The sequence below is a fragment of the Heteronotia binoei genome, chromosome 8 (genome assembly GCF_032191835.1).
Source record: "Heteronotia binoei isolate CCM8104 ecotype False Entrance Well chromosome 8, APGP_CSIRO_Hbin_v1, whole genome shotgun sequence".
Lineage (NCBI taxonomy): Eukaryota > Metazoa > Chordata > Lepidosauria > Squamata > Gekkonidae > Heteronotia > Heteronotia binoei.
The window spans coordinates 6,427,375-6,447,619 of NC_083230.1; the positions used below are offsets into that span (position 1 = coordinate 6,427,375).

The following is a 20,245-nucleotide window of genomic DNA, read 5'->3' on the forward strand; positions in this document are numbered from 1 at the left end:
GATCCAGGACAGAGTATGCCCTGGCTCTGGTCAAGGACATCTGGATATCCCTTGGGTCAGGGACCACCAATAGATGTTGATCTACCAAGTGTAAAGCTGGGGGTATATCAGGAGAGATGGTCCCAGAGGTACATGGGTCCCAGACAGTTATCTTTAATCTGGATCTGGTACTCCACCAAAAGCCTACGCAGCTTGAGCAAGGACATGCGCCACTGCATTCTGCATCAGTTGGGAGTTTCTTGGTAAGCCTTAGGAAGAAGCTACAAACCTACAAAGAAGTACCAAAGCTCATTTGGTTGAGGGTGACTAATATTGATCAGGTGAGTACTTTTCAGACTGCAGAGTGAATGGGTTGCTTTGTGAAAATCCCATATTAGGCCCAGCTATGTGCTTGTGCTTATGGTGCAATAGACACTGGACCATCTTTTACTAGTCTGCCATCAATGGATAATCCCCAGGTCCCTCTGGATTACACCGATTTGGTTTAAAATATCAACTTCCTCTGTAATCCTGGGTGACATCTCCATTAATGGCAGATTCTGACCCAGACATAACCTAAATACCGGACAGTAGTTATCTCTCTCAAATTCACAAGAAATGAGCCTGTGATAACCATAATAATAATAATAATAATAATTTTTATTTATTTATTTATAAATGAAACGATGGCCTAGTCTATATGAGCTAAGGGGCTCTTAATTTTTAATTAATTCCATATTTTGGAGATTTTTGCAGAAAGTTTATTTCATTTTATCATATTTTTCTATATTTTTCATATTATATATTTATGCTACTTGGATATCTTCTATTTTAACATTTATCTAAAATCTATTTTGCAACATTTATGGTTTTATGATAGCTTTTGATGATTATATAATGTTTCTTTGGATCTGTTTTAATTGTTTAATTGTTTTATGCAATATTTTGTTGTTATAATTCTTAACTTTGCTGTGGTTTAAGCTTGAGACTTTGGTTAAATGAGCTAATAAATAAAACAAATGGAAAGGAAGGTGTAAAACAAGGGGTACTCTTTGATGAAGAATAAGCTGTCAGCTGTTGAAAAGTGTACAATGTAAAGGTCAGAGAAATAAAAAAGGAACATAATTTAAGAACAGCATAAAGAAAGATGGCGGTGATGGTGTAGCAGCGTTCAAAGAGACTCCCTCGCCTCCTAGAATTCTCCTTCTAGAAGAATGACCAGAGCTTGTTTGAGTTACTGCACTTTCTTCAAAAGTCAGTGGACTTTTTGACTCACTGAACTCACCAAGACAGAAGAAAGGGAACAAGAAAGTTGCCAGATAAAGCTGACAGGAATCCTCCTCCCAATGGCTACCGCACACTTGCAGATAAGGTCTCAAGCTGCCAAAGATTAATGCCTCATAATCTTCATAATCTAGACCTGGAGTTTTGTACAAGGGATACTTTAATTCAGTAAGCTACGGAAATAGTAAATACTCCTTTTCTTCTTTGAACACTTGGCTGTAGTTAACGAAGAGAGTTCTCAGCTGTTCTTAAAGGAGTATTAGCAGTCTTTGTGGGCAGCCATGGGAAAGCATAAAAGTGGGAGAGAGGCAGAGGACAGCATGATCGTACTCACAGCTTGTAAACAAACTAAGCTGGAAGATTTTTCCCCCTAAAAAAAAAAAAGACACTATACTGGGAGAGTTTCTGATTTCAAACTCTGTTGGCTGAGAGAGAGGTTGATGGCTATAGCAAAGAGCAAAACAGTGAAGATGGCAATGGGGAGGGAGACCAGTTTAACAAGGGTTATTAAGAGGAGGGAGTCATGCGAGACATGAAGGAGCTCTTGTATCTGATTGCTCATGCTATCTCAGTTCCAAGATAGATAAATTGCTCCAACAACTTATGAGCAACCATCATGGTTGCCCTAATGAGTGCACTAATTGCAATAATAATAAGGATGCCCACAGGAGTAAGAGGACTTTGGGGACCCATGGGCCAGCTGTTTTACATAAACAGATTTCTATCAGTAATGAAGGCTCTGCATACCAACTAAAACTAGAGCCCAGAAAAGTATGCTTAGTTATAAGCAGATACAGGAGGCAAAATCCTGTCTGGAAATTTAAACATCAAATGACAAAACATCTCCCTCTTAAATATGAAAACTTCCCTTCTAGATCTGATTCAGGTAGAGCTGTTACAGGAAGCAAAATCCTGTCTGGAAATTTAAACATCAAATGACAAAACATCTCCCTCTTAAATATGAAAACTTCCCTTCTAGATCTGATTCAGGCAGAGCTCGAACCAAACACAGAGAATTATGCTGCCTTTGGGAGCTCAAGGATACCTTCTATTCTACTCTGTCAGAAGGCTGAATTGCATATCAAAGGAATGTATCCAATTCGAGTTTTGAAAAGCCTAGTGTTTTCCTCATTGCTGGGAAATCAAAATTTGAAAAAGGCAGAAGACAGACCCCTGGAAGATGGATTAGTTGGCATGCCTCATCAAGAACCAGTGAAGAGGCTTAACTTGGTCACTTGCACTAAGGTGGACCCAGAATACTCTTTTCTTGCCAATTCAGTAGAGGAGAACCTCCTGAACTCTTTCACAGACCTACCTTGTCCAGATCAGGAAAAGACCACTTCCAATTGAGAACATCTGAGATCCAAGATTCTAAGTGCTAGCAAGAATCTCAGGCAACAAGTAAATATAGACCTTTCAAAGAAAAGAGACTCCAAAGGTGACAAATGGCAGCAATTTCCCTCTCCATCTCCTATTCTAGCTTTGAACATTAAGGGGAAGCAAGGAAACAAATGAAAAAACTTCTCTTCAAGAGGATGTATTGCTTCAGCCTCTTCTATTGGGCGAACAAGATACTACTGGACACATCCTCATTAAAGGGTGTGTAGTCTTCAACCCAAAGGGCAAGTTAGAGAAAATCATGATAGATGACTGACAACCAAAGAGCATTGCCAACATCCTCTCCTGGAATGTAGCAGTTGCTCTAGATGGCCTATCCTATTCCCCGGACATTTCTTTTTTCCACCAAAACTATGAGGTTCTATTGCTCCAGGAAACCTGGACCTCAGCAGCCTTAGAACTTGATTGTTACTACACCTTTGCAGTCAAGGCATTCCCCGGGCAGAGGACCAAGCAGGCTCAAAGGTGAGTTGGGTATTCTTGTATCTACATCTCTTAAAGTGGATTGTGTGAATTATGCTCTCTGAAACCCTTAGCCATGGCAGTTCTACTCACTTGGCCCCAGGGTAGCCAAGGGTAGTCTTCTAATTGTAAATTCCTACCTCCCACCAAAAAGCAGGCATAGAAAATAATTGGCAACGGTTGGAACAATACGTAGGTTCCCTCACTGTGGACCATCTGAGGGCTAAAGTTCTGGCGGCAGGTGACCTAAATGCCTGAATGGGGCCTGAATTTTGGCCTCTAAATATAAGATCTGTCTGGATGGCTTAGATGGGGCCTTAGGACCCCTGTATTAAATACGCTGTTCTGAGGACCATATTGCTAATTTTGCAATATTAGGAATATTCATATTAAATGGTTCCCCCAAGGGAGATAGACCAGGTGAGTTTACTTTCCTGGCTGGGACAAGAACAAGCACTGCTGATTACATGCAGGTGGATAAAGTGCTGCTTTGCTCTCTGGAAAATTTTCAAATTCTCCCATACCTAGAAGGTGATAATTTCCCACCCCATCTTCAAGTTTGCCTAGATATAGATAGAGGCACTTCATTCTACATACCCAATGAATGTTACACTGCTGAAGCATCAAGGTTGCTGGGTGAAATGGTCCCCCAAGCTAGACTTAGAGCTGAAGGCAGTCCTAACAGATGAGAATCTCCAGATTTGATGCCAAGCTTTTAATGCCCCCTTAAACCTAGAGTATGCATTGGAAATGTATGAGGAGCTAATTCAAAAGTGAGGCCAATTTCAGTAAGTTTCCCAAAAGGAAGCAAGCAGTGACAAATATACCCTTTAAACCATGGTTTGATCAAGGCTGCTCCACAGCAAAAAATGCTCTAACCAAGGCATACAACTTAGCAAAGAGGACTGAGGGAAAGAACAAGCAGGAAGTTTACAATCTCCTCTCGCCACCCCCCCCCCAAAAAAAAAAACGGAATACAAACTTTTGGTGGCCAAGCATAAGAAATAATATGCTAGGGAAATATGGGCTAAATTAATTGAAGCAGCTAGAAATAAAAACACATCTTTATTCTGGAGACTGGTGTCAAATAGAACATCAGCAGTTGCCCCGCGTTAGCCTCCCGTATTCCTCCAGATACTTGGATGTCCTACTTCCAAAAAATGTATGTGGAGCCCATGAATGAGGAGTTCATCTAACCTCCTTCTGTTCATCCAACAGGAGAGTTTATCTGCTCAGGAGATAAAAGCATATACAGTATAAGGCAGCTGAAGAATGCCAACGTGCCAGGATTAGATGGAATTCCTCCAGAATTACTCACAGCAGATAAGAACTGGTGGATGATTCTAATGGCCTCCCTGTTCATCTTTATTGATAAAACCAGGCGCATCACCAAAGAGTGGGGTATGAAATTGTTGTCCCCTTCTTTAAGAAGGGCAAGAAAGAAGAGCCATCAAATTACAGACCAATCAGCCTCCTAAGAACCATAAGCAAGTTATATGCCAAACACTTGCTTAATACATTTTTAGACTGGCTTGGACAGGAAGATATTTTAGTGGAAGAGCAAGCTAGCTTTAGAACTGGTAGGTCCATGATCAATCATATTTTGATGCTCTAATACCTTACAGAAAAATATGGCACTAGAGGACAAGCTCACTCTATGCTGTATCAGTAGACCTAAAAGCGGCCCTTGACACAGTTCCAGAGTCAGGCTACAAGGAAAATTACAGGCTTCCACAATTGATAAATGTCTGCTGTTTCTTATTCCGGCTATCCATGAGCAAACTGCCTTCAGACTGAGGTTGGTAGTCAGTTAGGGCACCTGAGAGACCCTGTTCCAATGTTCAGGGGAGTCAGGCAGGGTTGCCTTTTAGCTCCCACGTTATTTCTTCTCTATATTAATAACCTGGTAAACTTTATTAAAGACCCCAGATTACATCCCCACAAACTAGCGGATCGTCACATCCAAGTGCTAATGTATGCTATAGGACTGAAATGGGCCCTGAAAAAATTCTCCCTTTACTGTGAAACTGAACATCTCAAAATTAACCACCAGAAAAGTAAGGTCCTGGTCTTTGGGAAAAACACAAGGCCTAGGTGCTGGGAGCTTCAAGTATCCAGCTTCAAATATCTGGGTGCAGTGGTGCAGGCTTCTTGTTCCAACACATTTCAAAATAGCAGTGCCGCTGATGCAGGAGAGAAATCAGCAAACAGTATCCTGAAATCCTATCAGACACAGGGGTGGTACAATGTTCCAGCTGCACTTCACTTGTTTAAAGCTAAGACCCAGCTAACCTATGGAACATTTCTGGGGTCTTCAGTCTCCTCCCTTTCCCTGCTTGAGAGAATTCAAACCAAATTCCTCAGAACACTAATTCAAGTACAAGTGTGTATCAAACTCCTGGGTTCACTTGGAAACAGGAATGCTTACCGTCATCCACTGCGAAGACTGCCCATTTATACTCACTCTCTGTTTCCTATTAATTAGCCAGTTTATGATCCACAAGAGGACCTGTCCTTTTACTCCATGACTCTCAAGCTTTCTAAGGAGCCTTTGATGAGGAACTATCAAAAGCTTTCTGGAAGTCAAGGTAAACAACATCTATTGGGTCTCCTTTGTCCACATGTTTGTTCACCCCCTCAAAGAAATGTAACAGGTTACTGAGGCAAGATCTTCCCTTACAGAACCCATGCTGAGTCTTCCTCAATAATCCGTGTTCATCAATGTGCCTACTCATTCTGTCCTTGATAATGGTTTCTGCCAACTTTCCCAGTATTGAAGTCAGACTGACTGGCCTGTAATTTCCCGGATCTCATCTGAAACCCTTTTTAAAGATGGGGGTGACATTTTTTTAATTATTATTATTATTATTAAATTTTATTTGTATCCCGCCCTCCCCGCCTAGGCAGGCTCATTTGCTACCTTCCAGTCGTCAGGAACGGAGGCAGATATCAATGAAAGATTACATATTTTTGTCAGAAGATCCACAAGTTCAACTTTGAGTTATTTCAGAACTCTTGGATGTATGCCATCCGGACCTGGTGACTTATTAGTTTTTAATTCGTCTATCAGTTGTAGGACCTCCTCTTTTGTCACCTCAATCTGACTCAGGTCTTTCAATGCCCCTTCCAAAATTAGTGGTTCTGGAGCGGGCAAACACTTCTCATCTTCCGCAGTGAAGGAGGCAAAAAATGCATTCAGCTTCTCAGCCATTTCCCTATCCTCCTTCCGTAATCCTTTTACCCCTTGGTCATCCAAGGGCCCCACTGCCTTCCTGGCTGGTTTCCTGCTTCTAATATATTTGAAGAAATTTTTATTGTTGGTCTTTATGTTTTTTGCAATATGCTCCTCATAGTCCTTTTTTGCCTGCCTGATCACAGTCTTGCATTTGATTTGCCATAGCCTGTGTTCCCTTTTATTAATCTCACTTGGACTAGCTTTCCAACGCTTAAAGGAGTCCTTCTTACCTTTTACAGCTTCCATTACTTTGTTTGTTAACCATGCAGGCCTTTTGTTATACCTGTTTGTGCCAGTTTGGTGTAGTGGTTAAGTGTGTGGACTCTTATCTGGGAGAACCGGGTTTGATTCCCCACTCCTCCACTTGCACCTGCTGGAATGGCCTTGGGTCAGCCATAGCTCTGGCAGAGGTTGTCCTTGAAAGGGCAGCTGCTGTGAGAGCCCTCTCCAGCCCCACCCACCTCACAGGGTGTCTGTTGTGGGGGAGGAAGGTAAAGGAGATTGTGAGCCGCTCTGAGACTCTTCGGAGTGGAGGGCGGGATATAAATCCAATATCTTCTTCTTCTTCTTTCCTAACTTGTGGCATATATTTTATGTGAGCTTCTAGGATTGTAGTTTTAAATAGCCTCCAAGCTTCCCCAAGGGTTTTGACTGTATTTACCATTCCTTTCAGTTTCGTCTTCACATGCCTCCTCATCTCAGAGAATTTACCCCTTTTAAAGTTAAACGTGGTCGTGCTGGTCTTTTGGGGCAACTCTCTATTTATACAAATGGTGAAATCAATAACATTATGGTCACTGCTCCCAAGCGGTGCGATCACTTTTACATTTCTCACCAAGTCTTGAGCATTACTTAGGACCAAATCCAGGATTGCCCCACCCCTGGTAGGGTCAGAGACTATCTGCTCCATAGCACAGTCATTGAGAGCATCTAGAAACTCAATCTCTTTCTCTCGACCAGAACACATATTGACCCAATCAATCTGCGGGTAGTTAAAATCACCTATTACGACACAGTTTTTACGTTTAGCCACTATTTTTAATCCTTCTATCATATTATAATCATCCTCTATCTTTTGATTTGGTGGGCGAAAACAAACTCCCATAGTAAATTTCCTTTTGGGCCCTCTATTTCAACCCAAATCATTTCTAGAAGAGAATCTAATTCTCTGACCTCAGTCTTACTGGACTGCATACCCTCTCTGACATACAGAGCTACCCCACTTCCAACCCTTCCCTCCCTATCCTTCCGATATAACTTATATCCAGGAATCACCGTGTCCCACTGATTCTCCTCATTCCACCAAGTTTCTGAAATTCCCACAATGTCTATGTTTTCTCCCAACACTAAACATTTCAACTCACCAATTTTACTTCGAGCACTTCTAGCATTTGCATACAAACATCTATAAGTTCCCAGGCAAACTAGGCCTGCAACCTTCCTCCTGTCGCCTCGAGACTTTGGCAGATAGTCCATACTGTTTGTCACCATCTCAGTGGACAACTCTGATCCTTTACCCGGTAGAAAAGTAACAGCTAATCCTTCATCTCTTTGAGATGAGTCCTCCCGAACCAGAGACATTTCATCTCCTGTTGACTTTCCCCCAAGATTTAGTTTAAAAACTGTTCTGCCACCTTTTTTATTTTAAGCGCCAGCAGCCTGGTTCCATCTGGGGACAAGTGGAGACCATCTCTTTTGTACAGCTCCTGCTTGTTCCAGAAAGCATCCCAGCGCCTAACAAACTTAAACCCTTCCTCCCTACACCACTAACTGAAATATTCTATTTGAACTGCTCACCTAACAATGATGGTCATGGAGCAGCCACTGAAATTGGCAGTCTGCATTGAGAGCATTCTTGTTAATGTTTAGTCAGACTAACAGGCCTCGGATTTAGTGGGAGCTCACAGGAACGCAGCTCTTGAACCTTTCTGAGAGCTCCACCTCCTCTTTCTGAGAGTTCCACCTCCTTGTCCATTGAATTGTATGTGCAGCTGTATAACAATCCCTGGATGAACTCCACCACCTATTGTCAGGCGATGGAATCTCAAGGCAGTATTCATTGAAACAATGTATACTTTATTGGAAACTCATAGCTGGATACAGAAGTTGAGACTAATGCCTGGAATCAGGCGGTTACTATTCTTAAGGAATCTACATCAAAGGATTCTCTAAACAAAGTCCCTATTCTCAAAACAAAAAGGGAGTGAAGGTGCAAACTTTCACACAAGGGTTTCTGCTTATCTCCTTACCCCTGGGAAGATGCTTGGTGACCACGTTATCTACCAACGGTCACATTCTTTTGTTCTTTGGCAACATAAACAAAGTTTACACATCAATTGCTACCCCCTTTGATATGTGCATTGGTTACAGAATAATGAAAGACTTGGGTTAGTACAAAGAGTCCATATGGACATATTCTACATTTGTAATTATTATATTACAGAGTTACAGAGCCTGACACCTATTTTTCTACAACACGACCCCTGCAGACTAATATATGTCCTTTTCCTTGTGTTCTCCTCATGACCTCTCCGCATCATGGGTTCCTGTTGGCAAGGCAGGGAACAGCACAATAAGATCTGCTTGAAACTTTCTGAGGAGAAGGACCAGACTAGGGCTGCCACTTTTGGCTCCATATAAGGTCATATATAGTTTTGATCTAAATTATTTTACTGGGGACAGTATTCCAAATGCAGAACTAGATGAGTATGCGCCATCTCTGTGTTAGAAATTTCCTAGAGATTTGGGGGGGGGGGGTTGGAGCCTGGGGATAGGAGGGACCTCAACATGGTTTAATATCATAGACTCTGCCTTCCAACGCAACCATTTTCTCTAGGGGAACGTATCCCTGTAGTCTGGAGATCAGTTATAATTCCAAGAGATCTCCGGGACACACCTAGAGGCTGGCAACCTTAATATGGAATGTCTTTTCAGCTCTTGAACTCAGGCTTTCAAATTCCCTTTCTTGGGAAGCTTATTTGGTTCCTTTGTTGTCTCGGGATACTGTAAAGACTCTGGAGGGTTTCTGGAGTGGGGTTTGGTTTTAACTCCAGTCTGTGTGACTTTATGTAGTTGATGCTTTTTAGCTGTTTTACCATGCAGTCCTATGCAGAGTTACTCAAAATCCATTGACTCAAGTTTAGACTAGAGCAGGGCTTTTTTCCTAGAAAAAGCCCAGCCGGAACTCATTTACATATTAGGCCACACCCCCTGACATCACCCTTGTTTTGCGCAGGGCTTTTTGTAGAAAAAAGTCCAGCAGAACCTCATTTGCATACTAGGCCACACCCCCTGACACCAAGCCAGCCGGAACAGCGTTCCTGAGCATTCCTGCTCAAAAAAAAGCCCCGGACTGCAGTAATTCTGCAGAGTATTGCACTGTTATTTGTTCTGTATTATCCTTCTGTTGTTGGATTCATTCTATTTTATTGCTCTTAATCTTGATTTACTTTTTTGTTGTTGTTTTAAAACTTGATATGTGTGTGTTTTAGTTCCCATTTGCTGTTAAACACTCAAATCTTGGTAGCTGCTTTGTGTGATTGTTGCAGAAAGTCAAAGTTATAACATTTAGTACAAAGCTGGGGCTCCGACTCACCTGCAGATCGCATTTGCAGCCCTGTGGGGATGAGGAGAGCCAAGGGAGGTGACAGTGGCATGGCTGGCAGAACCAGCATGGAATGCCCAGCCACACAATCAGCTGAGGGTCGGGTGGCTGCAATGGCATTAAATCTGGGCTCCCACAGGGTTTGGCCGATGGCCGGGCCTGAATAGAGGTTGTGGGACCAAGTGGGGGGAATTTAAAGTGCCTCACTACCCACCTGGCTCACCAGGCCACGTGGTTTTGTGCATTGTTAGACTGCGGCAGAAAGATAAACATTTAATACAAATTTGTACACTTGATCAGATTGTTTTTAAACAATGGGAAGAATCCAATGGTAGATAAATAATTACAAATGAATAGGTGGATTGGTGGGTTGTAGCATGTTATTCCTGCCTCAACAAATTATCTTGGTGATCAATACCCAAAATAAACCACATGGGCATTTAAAGGACAACTGTCCCCACACAGTCTAATTTTTCAGTCTTACCCAACTGCAACTCTAGTTCCTAAAGAGGCAAGCCAACCTGCCTTTGGGGGACAGAGGAACTGGTGTTGCAAAATAAAGTGTGTGTGGGGGGGAATGAAAGAAAGTTCAGACCACATATGAATTGCCTTCCCTGCTCCCACATGGGCATATTCAACTTAACTGAATTGCAGCCAACAAGAGTTTATTGAGATCAATTAGACTAATCTGCTTAAATTTAAACAAATGTATAAGTGTTGTGCTCATTAACAAGCAAATGCAGGTGCTCATTACGTGCTACCATAACTCCACAGTGTCCTCAACTATGACTACTGTAACATTATTTGAGCACCTCACCATTCTCAATGATAAAAAAGTATTCACAGAGTCATTCAATGTGCTCAGAACTCTACAGAGGCATAGATAGATAGATAGACAGACAGACAGACAGACAGATGCAGCGATGCAGTAGAATCCCTGTGCTACAGATGTCAGTGAACATGTCTTGATTTTCCTACCAATTGCTCCAAAATGCTCTGTTATGTTAGCAGCAATCTTGATTTTATAATATCTAGTTAATTCATACACAGTTAGCAACAAGGTGAAAATATTTATGATTAAGATTTACTGTTCAAGGATAAAGTAATTTCAAGAAGAATACATACCGTATTTTTCGGTCCATAAGGCGCTCCGGACCATAGGACACACCTTCCTCCTGGGGGGCGATCCGCTGCCTCCGCCTCCGATCCCGGCGCTTTCCCTGCGCCTCCCTGCCTGGCTCCAGCTTCTTCCAGCAAGCGCTGGGGTCGCTCCACGCTGCCCCCACCACAAACCCAGCGCTTCACGAGTGCTGGCTGCGGAGGGGGCAGCGTGCTTCCTCCGTGCCTGTCTGCCTGGCTCCAGCTCTGACGCTTACAGCAAGTGCCAGGATCGCTCCCTCTGCCCTCCGATCCCGGAGCTTGCTTTAAGCATCAGAGCTGGAGCCAGGCAGACAGGCACGGAGGAAGCACGCTGCCCTCTCCACAGCCGGCGCTCGCAAAGCGCTGGGTTTGCGGAGGGGGCAGGTGCTTCCTCCATGCCTGTCTGCCTGGCTCCAGCTCTGATGCTTAAAGCAAGCGCCGGGATCGGAGGGCGGAGGGAGCGATCCTGGCGCTTGCTGTAAGCGTCAGAGCTGGAGCCAGGCAGACAGGCACGGAGGAAGCATGTTACCCCCTCCGCAGCCGGCGCTCGCGAAGCGCTGGGTTTGTGGTGGGGGCAGCGTGGAGCGACCCCAGCGCTTGCTGGAAGAAGCTGGAGCCAGGCAGGCAGGCGCGGGGGAAGCGCCAGGATCAGAGGCGGAGGCAGCAGATCGGCCCCCCCCCCCGGAGGAAGGTACCTTCGCTCCATAAGACGCACACACTTCCCCCCCCCACTTTTTTTGGGGGGGAAGAGTGCGTCTTATGGTCCGAAAAATACGGTATATTATAGTAATTTATTTTAGGAAAAAAAATTATATTCCACCTCTCCAAAGATCTTTTGAGGTGGCTCATATATAGAAAAAATATTTTAAAATCACAAAAATGCAAGACTTATCTGTACTAAAACAAGGCATAAAAACAAGTTAGAACGCTGATTTCAGTAGACTTCAACTAGGGTAACTTTGTGTAGACCTGTACTGTTAAGCAGATAAAGTTCTTTTACTTTTTTTTTATTACTCAAAAATAAAGAACTATCTTCATACTAAAACTTAGCATTATCCAAAGATATAAAACATTTTGCATACATTTTATGAAAATAAGGATTAGAGGGGAAAATCTTTGCAGCAGACAAATATTCAGCAATAGGAGACCACAATGTAATAAATTTCTGTTGTCTACCAAATCAATAGGAATTGATGCATTACTAATTTTCCCCATTATAAATTGAATGTATTAACTGTATGTTGAAATACTGTATGTTGAAACATAGACTACTATGTTGAAATTGAATGTATTAACTCTGTTTACATTTATATAACCAGAACAATTGTTTCTTAATGGTTTTCTATATCAGACTACTTTCAACACTAAGCCCCCTAGTTCGTGCAAGTAAAAGTTTAGCAGCTGCTAACAGTATCACCATCCTTTCAGAATCTATTTTATCTAGTTGTAGGGCAGACCAATATTCACAGAGAACCATTTCAAGTATATTATCTAGATGCATCCCTGTAATCTGTTCTATTTGATAAAGAATTAGATCCCAAAAAGCATAAATTTTAGAACACACCCACCAATTATGAAAAAGTCAGAAGAACATTCACATAACTTCCAACATTTATCAGAACCAGTTTATACATTTTCTGAAAATGGTGTGGTGATAAGTACCATCTATGAGCCAATTTAAGATACTGATAACAAATAGAGAAAATAGGAGATAAATTACTAGAAGCCCTTCAATCATCTGAATTCAGGCCAATCATCTGGATTCAGTTAACACTGACACTCTTGAGTTCATTTATTTTGCATGCGGGAAGAAGCAGGGGAAAGTGTCGAAGTTGAACAAGTAATGATATATATGAGACAGAAGACCTGTTAATGAACCAGATTGCACTTTAAGGGTTTGTTCAAATAGTTATAATGGGTGTGACAATGCTGCTTTTATTGGTGTAGAGGTCAATAAATGATATCGTTGATAATATTTAAATCATGGGATAGCACCATTTATTTGTGCTCCAATTTCATCCTTAGATAACAATTTACCTTTCTGGATTTCATCCTTAATAACAGTTTACCTTTCTGGACTAAATCTATCAATCTAGTCCGATTAACAGATCTCCAAAACAAGGAAGTCGAAGGATCTTGTCCAGGTTTAAACCAAGATTGGTTTAAAAAGTGGCATATGGAGAGATGTCCAATAATAATTTCAACCACAACTTAAGCATGTTTTCCATTATTGGAGTCAAGTAACGAGATGATGATGTATTACATTTAGAATTCCAGCAAAATTCGGCTGGAGTGAGAGGATATGTTAATGACACCTAAAATCTGCAGCCTTTAAAATTAACAGTCTTCTGAGAACCTAGGGCAGTTCCGCAGGGCCTGTAAGACAGCCCTCTTCCGGCAGGCCTATAACACCTAACTGATAATGAGAACATCTCTGGATGGAATAAAATGCTTCTATAGACCGCTGGTTTTATCTTATCTTGTTTTATTAATTATGGTTTTAATTGTATTTGTAAATGTTTTAAATCGAATTGTATGACTTATTATGCTGTGAGCCGCCCTGAGACACTTCGGTGAGAAGGGCGGGATATAAGTCCACTAAATAAATAAATAAATACATACATACATACATATAAGGTTTGTTAAAACAGCTGTGTAATAATAATATAGGAAGTTCGGGAGTGCTAAACCACCTTCCTAGGATCTTTGTAGCAGAGATCCTGGGGGGTTTGTGAGTCTAAAAAAATTATTTAGTGATGCTTGCCATTTGGATATTGTTTTTGGTATGATATATAATGGGAGGGCCCTAAACAAACAAACAAAAAGTTTTGGCAAAATAAATTATTTCAGTAAATGTAAACGATCAGCTAATGTTGGTTTTAATGTATGCCACTGATTTAAAACTAACTGAATTTCTTTATAAATTTCCTTATAATTGAATTCATATAAATCAGTTAGTTTAAGGGGAAATGTGATATTTCCATGAATCCTTAATCCAATGGTAAGAAAAAGATAGTTGTAATAATGCAATTTGACTTCTAGGCAAATTTATAAAATAGATAAAGTATTACTGCCAGATACCTCAGGAAAAGGAACGAGTCATAGGTACAAATTGCACTGCAATGTAAAGCTCAGTTGATAGCGTAAAAATTGGGACTGAGTGTTCCTTAGAACTGTCCTACCTTGCAGGGATTACCTGCAGTGGGTGAGCCACCAGCTAACACTGTACCCAAGAGAAATTCTCTGAGAGGTCAAATTATACAACACCTCTATCAGACAAAGGAGAATTGGGTCCCTCTCTGACAGCAACAGGATTGTGCATTGTTAGGAAATTTCCACTTCCTCCTTTCACCCAGAAATTTACAGAAGAAAGTTCTCAGTCAAGCATGGTTTATTTAGCAACAGAAAGATAGCCTGTGACAGCCTGTCAAGGATTAATTACTAATAGGGTCTGAAAACCTTTGAGTGACAGGCGGTTCAAACAGAATTTTGAGGAGAGAGTCAGTTAAGAAATGACAGTTGGGAACTGACAGTTGAAAAAGAGACAGTTAAGCACTGACTGTGGACTGAAAGGAGGTAAAAGGAGTGAAAGGATCAGAGAGGAACCCCATTCAGGCTGAAAAGGGAAATTGATTCTAGGAGAAGTAATCCCTGCCCAGTGAAAAGGGAGACTGCTGTTAAAAGAGGAGTGATCCCTGGTCTGTGTATATAGAAGGATCATGTTTGGAACTTGGTTGTATGTTACTCCCTTCTAGATAAGAGTCAATGAAACTCAGAAACCTAAGCTTAACCAGAAACTGAACAGAAAACCTCTCTCCTCAAAGTTTTAGAAGACCTTGTTGAATAGCAGGTATACTTACTTGTTGGCAACAAATTATCTGGAGTTAATGTGATTACACATTTACCTCAGTTTTATTATTGGTTCACTTCATACTCCTGTCCCTGATTCCACCTGACCTTTCCATCTCTATGTTAAATAAAACATTTTATTTATTTTGAATTTTCAAAAGCCTCTTGTGAGCCATTTCAGAAATTGAATATAAGGTGATTTTTGTCTCTTCCCTCAGTTCTTTGGGCTGGGCCAACATCAATATAAAGGGGGAAAAGGGAGTGTGTGAGGGAGGGAAGAAGGTGATCACCATATATACAGAGTGGTATCTGCAAGTCATCTTCCACCTCTCAAAGGCAAGAGAACAACCCAACTGACACCCACACACACAGAGATAAGGTGCACCTGAATGCATGCTAGAATGCCTAGGGCTCCAATGATAGTCTGACAAACTCCTCCATGAGAGGAGGGTTGACTCTATCTTGCTTTAAATACCACCTTTTTATAGGGTTTCAAACTAATAGTTTGTCTTGGCTACACCACATCACTATAAACAAACATAACCATGTGTATGACTACATGTTCTGTGTCTTCTGTACATGTTGCAGGTGTTCTGCAATACAGAACAGGACAGACACTTCTAGGATCTTATCTGGACTGTATGTTCTTATACAGCAGGTCTTTGGTGGTCTTGTTCTTCTGCAATAAACAACTGACCTTTGAGGGTGCTAAACCAGTGCTCTGGGTATCTACCTGATATACTGTTTTCTAGGAGAGACAGGCTGTCTCTGTGCTTCTCAGAAAGAGAGACCTGGATGATTCTAAAATGTCTGCACTGTGGACAACAGAAAGGCTTAACTGAAGTCTAGAAAATGTCTCAGAAACTGCAGGAAAATGGTTCAAAAATGCAGGGCTGGTTTTCATTGTCACAGTGGGGCATGCCTCCTTATGCAGGATTCTTCTAGCCTAAAAAATTATTGATTTACTTTAGTGATTTTACAATAACGATTGTCCTTTATTTATTTAAATTTGTGTATCCCACTTTTCTTCACATTCAGGGACTAAATCTGTTTACAATATCATTGTCCCCTCCATTTAATCCTCACAACAACTGTGTGAGTTAGGTTAGATTGACAGAGAGGAGCCAAAGACAATCCATGAGCACTCTCTCCCAGTGCATTTCTTTCTCTCAGATATTCTACATTCAAAACAGTGGAATGCCTGAACATGGGGTTACAAGCAAGGAACAGAATTTGATGGATCACACTATTTTTACCAACAATCCAGCAGAAGTTAACATTCTGAAATTAAACTAAATCAGAGTAAACCATGCAAATTACAAGACTTCCAGTTTCACTGGGCTGTATTACTGTCCATGAAAACTGTCAAAATACCTTGGTTCATGGTAGTTGGCATATGAATAATGTGCCAGGAGTTTCCATGTAATCCCATTGTCATATGAATAATGCAGTAAGACTCCTTCCCCAGGCTGGTCAGGTGCTTTACATGTACTCAGAACTGATTTGCTTCCAAGACGTAAAGTGAATTGGAGAAACCTAAACAACAAGGATATGCATTGTTGTATATTACAATTTATACAGCTCTGTCTTTCTAAACTTAGAAGTGTAGTTTTAAAAATGTAGGCAAGTTTAGGCAAGCAATGTTTACGGATCTTTGTGGAGATGAAATTGTGTAGTCAGTCTAGCAATGTAATATGCCAATCATTATTGCACTAAATTATTTATTAGGAACTGGAGGGGTGGGGGAGATATTGAATGGATCTAATCAACTGCCATAGGCTGTCAAAATAAATACAACCTCATGAATAATTAATTAGCACTTGGCACTAATACTCAGTTTTTGATATTAATACCTCATACTTGCAAACTCAGGCATAAAATAGTTATCCTAGAATGTTTCACTGCTTAGCACTGCAGACAAAGCAAAGGATATTATTTTTAAGGAAATGTTATCCACGTAACCAAATTAAGCACTTTACAATGCAATCCTAAACAGAGTTACACCCTTCTATATCCAGAGACGTCACTGGACTTAGAATGGTGTTTCTTTGCTTAGGAATACATTGCTATACAACAAGGACATATTATGTATACTTTCTGTGTCAAATAAGGGCAATTCATCTCTATGTGGTATGCTGGATTTAGTCAGGAGCAAGAGTTTTCAGTGTCTGGCTTTAATTTCTATATGTTATTTCCATTTACTCCTGTTTACCTGGACTGAGAGCTGTCAAGGAAAGAAGTGATAAGTTGTCGCCTCCCATCTTTGTTGAAAACCAAGGCTTTTCCACTCGCTAGGACGCCACAGCCAAAACTAACTTCAGCACCACGGATAGAGTAAAAATTGTGATATGAAGAGAGCCTGGAATTGGCAAAGCTCTCAGAGATAAACATGGGGAAGGTCTGGGAAGCCATTTCACATGCAGGTCCTGAAAAGCCAGGATCACATCTGTAATAAGAAAATATATGAAAACAGCTTTTGACAAATAAAATATAATGATTTGGGAAAGAATCATGTTGGAGGTCATTAGGCATACTAATCATCATTCCATATAAACTTCAAAATACCTGTTTAATATCTTTCTTTAGCTTTAAATTCTTTTTTCCAAAGAATTTTTCCAAATAAAGCACAAATAGTTATTGTGCTCTGAACTGGGTACTTGGAAGAAAACCCCATTAATGTACTTCCAACTAGCAACTATAATCTAAAGTATAATGTGTGCATAAAATCAAGTACTTTTTCATGTGTACAAGGGTTCCAGCATAAGCCTAAGTGATCTTCAGTTTCTACTGCTAGATCTTATAAGTGTCCAACATCAACATCTGTAGGAAGCCTTAAGGGCATGGTGGAAAACCGCCACATATTTAATGAGAAGAATCTGCTAAAAGGTTACAGACAAATCTACTGCAAACCATTCTTCATGAATGGGCAGACCTGGTGCAAGCAACCAGACCATGAAACCACAGAGAATCGATAACTACAGTTCTAACAGAAACAAGCTGTAACAAACTGAATTTCCCCACACAAAATCCAAAACAAAATCCATGTAATAGTTTTATTAGCACCAACCAAAATGATATTAAACTGTCTTTAAAGAGCCCTGATCTGCACAGCCCAGGCAAGCCTGATCTCGTCAGATCTCGGAAGCTAAACAGGGTCAACTCTGGCAAGGACTTGGATGAGAGTCCTCCTTGGAATACCAGCAGTCAGAGGCACACTTTATTCAGCCACCTCCCTGAATATTTTCCAGGCCCCCAACTAGGGGTCAGTCACCAGAAGCCACCATGGCTTCCAGGTGCGTGCGCACACACACACAAACTGCCTTGAAGGTCTCACTCAGAAGCACTTTAGCCATCTGCCAGTTTGCCTACTGCTCTAGCTGAATATTTCCTAGATCTAAGGAAGGGACAATATATGTTTTCTTTCACAAATGGCTGTTTGCCATCATTAATTTGGGAGAGGAAATACTAGAAGAGAAAAAAAATTAGCAGATGAGCACAAAGTCTGTGGGCAGCTGCCATCTTCTATAGGATTGCCAGTCTGTACTTGTATTCCACGGAAGCAAGACTGGGGAAGGGCTGCTGATGAATTTCCTTAATCTCCATGGTAAATACAATAAAGGGAATTAGGAATACTATAGGAATTTGGGGGAGTTCCTAGAACATTGCAGGGACTGGAGAAATTCCTAGAACATCCCTATAGGTATTTGGGGAAATTCCTAAAAAACTGTAGATGCCATGGCATCACTTCCAATATCACCTAGAATTGATGCCATAGCCTTCATGCCATTGTTCCATCCAATTGTTCCATTGAGTGATCACAGGGATGGAATGGGGGGGGGGGAGATTAGACTGGTAAATCTAATCTCTAACACAACTTGTTTAAGGTGTTTGGGAGAGAGAAAAACCCATGTTAAACACCTAAGTTTCTTAACCGGGATGTCATTTAATAGGAGCCCCAAAGAACCATGGTTTGGATCCAGACTATTTTGGCAATTTCTATTGATTCCCAGTAGCCACTGAAGACCTTCATCATAATATTCCTCGGGGTCCCCTATCTCCCAGGAGTATTATTCCATGGAGATCAGTGGACTTCAGTAGGAGTGGGGAGGCAGAAATGTTCCATTGGGAAATTTAGTCTAGATTCAACCCCATGCTGTCTGACACTGGGATATAAATGGTCTGAGGCATGCAGGAGCTTCTGCTCCTACATGATGTCATTTTTGAGAACTAGGACTGTACTACTGAAAGGAAAACCAGTCTCAGAAATTAGATTCCATTATATCTGGCAAGAAAGAATTATTTTACAAAGCACAAAGGACTTTGACTAATGAGTTCTTATTGGACTTACTTGCAACCATTTCTTGTGCATTGTCCTCTCCCTGAGCAAAATTTGAGGCAAGATGGCCCAATGTAAACTACAGAGAATAGAAAGTAGTGATGTAAAAATGCAAGATATTAATAGTTAAATAAAATATATCAAGAGTCAAACAAAAAATAAACAAGATACCAGCATGTGGGTTTCATAATATCAAACGACAAAGAAATAGTCCCTGAAATGTAATTACATAAAAGAGTGAAGAATAACTTAATAATGAATGGGAGGTTTGTATGCTGACCCTGAAAATTTGGATTTGCTGGATTATTTACATTATTTGGAGTACTGCAGCAATTAGAGATACATTGCAAATCTTTAAGGACAACAGCCTTTTAGGCAAAAGTTGATGTGCTGTTCTGAAAATAATGACAGTATCTATATAAATGGAATTGCTGTCCATATTATAAGTCCAATAAAATTCAAGCTAATATAGAAAAGCCATAACTGCTAATATGAATATTATTATGTATGTGAAAACCAAAAGATAATGGTTACACAGTAGAAAATAAGATATGCAGCACAGTTATTCACACTGTATCATCACAATGCTTGGTGGTTCACTGGGAGCTCCAGAGTTTTCATGGGCTCCCATAGGAGCCCACCAACTCCCATTTCAGTTCAGCACCATGATACAACAGCATGAATTTCCATTTAGATTTTTCTATATACAGAGGCTGCAAACATCTGACTATCAGTGCTGGGAGACAATATAAGGGCCTTGGCCTCTATGTCCTGTCTGTTGGCTCTCAAGGGCAACTGGTTGGCATCTGTGTGAAAGTGTAACCTGGACTAGATGGACCACTGGATCTGATTCAGCGTGCTTTGTTTGTGTTCTTATGGTCTTATGATAAGATTTCACAGCTATTCTCTTAATAGCACTGCATAGCATAAGCTATATGTTTGATTTTAATTTTTGGTA

The 20,245-nt window shown here is 40.9% G+C and overlaps 1 protein-coding gene across 1 annotated transcript in view; it reads right to left on the bottom strand.

The window, feature by feature from the left end:
• RELN (reelin) overlaps positions 1–20,245 on the bottom strand; it is a 659,346-nt gene that overhangs the window by 329,982 nt on the left and 309,119 nt on the right. Inside the window, exons 18-20 of the mRNA XM_060246073.1 lie at positions 19,300–19,366; positions 17,164–17,397; positions 16,326–16,487 (exon numbers count right to left, since the gene is read on the bottom strand). Of these exons, the coding sequence (XP_060102056.1) occupies positions 16,326–16,487; positions 17,164–17,397; positions 19,300–19,366 (463 nt within the window). The remainder of the gene's footprint in view (positions 1–16,325; positions 16,488–17,163; positions 17,398–19,299; positions 19,367–20,245) is intronic.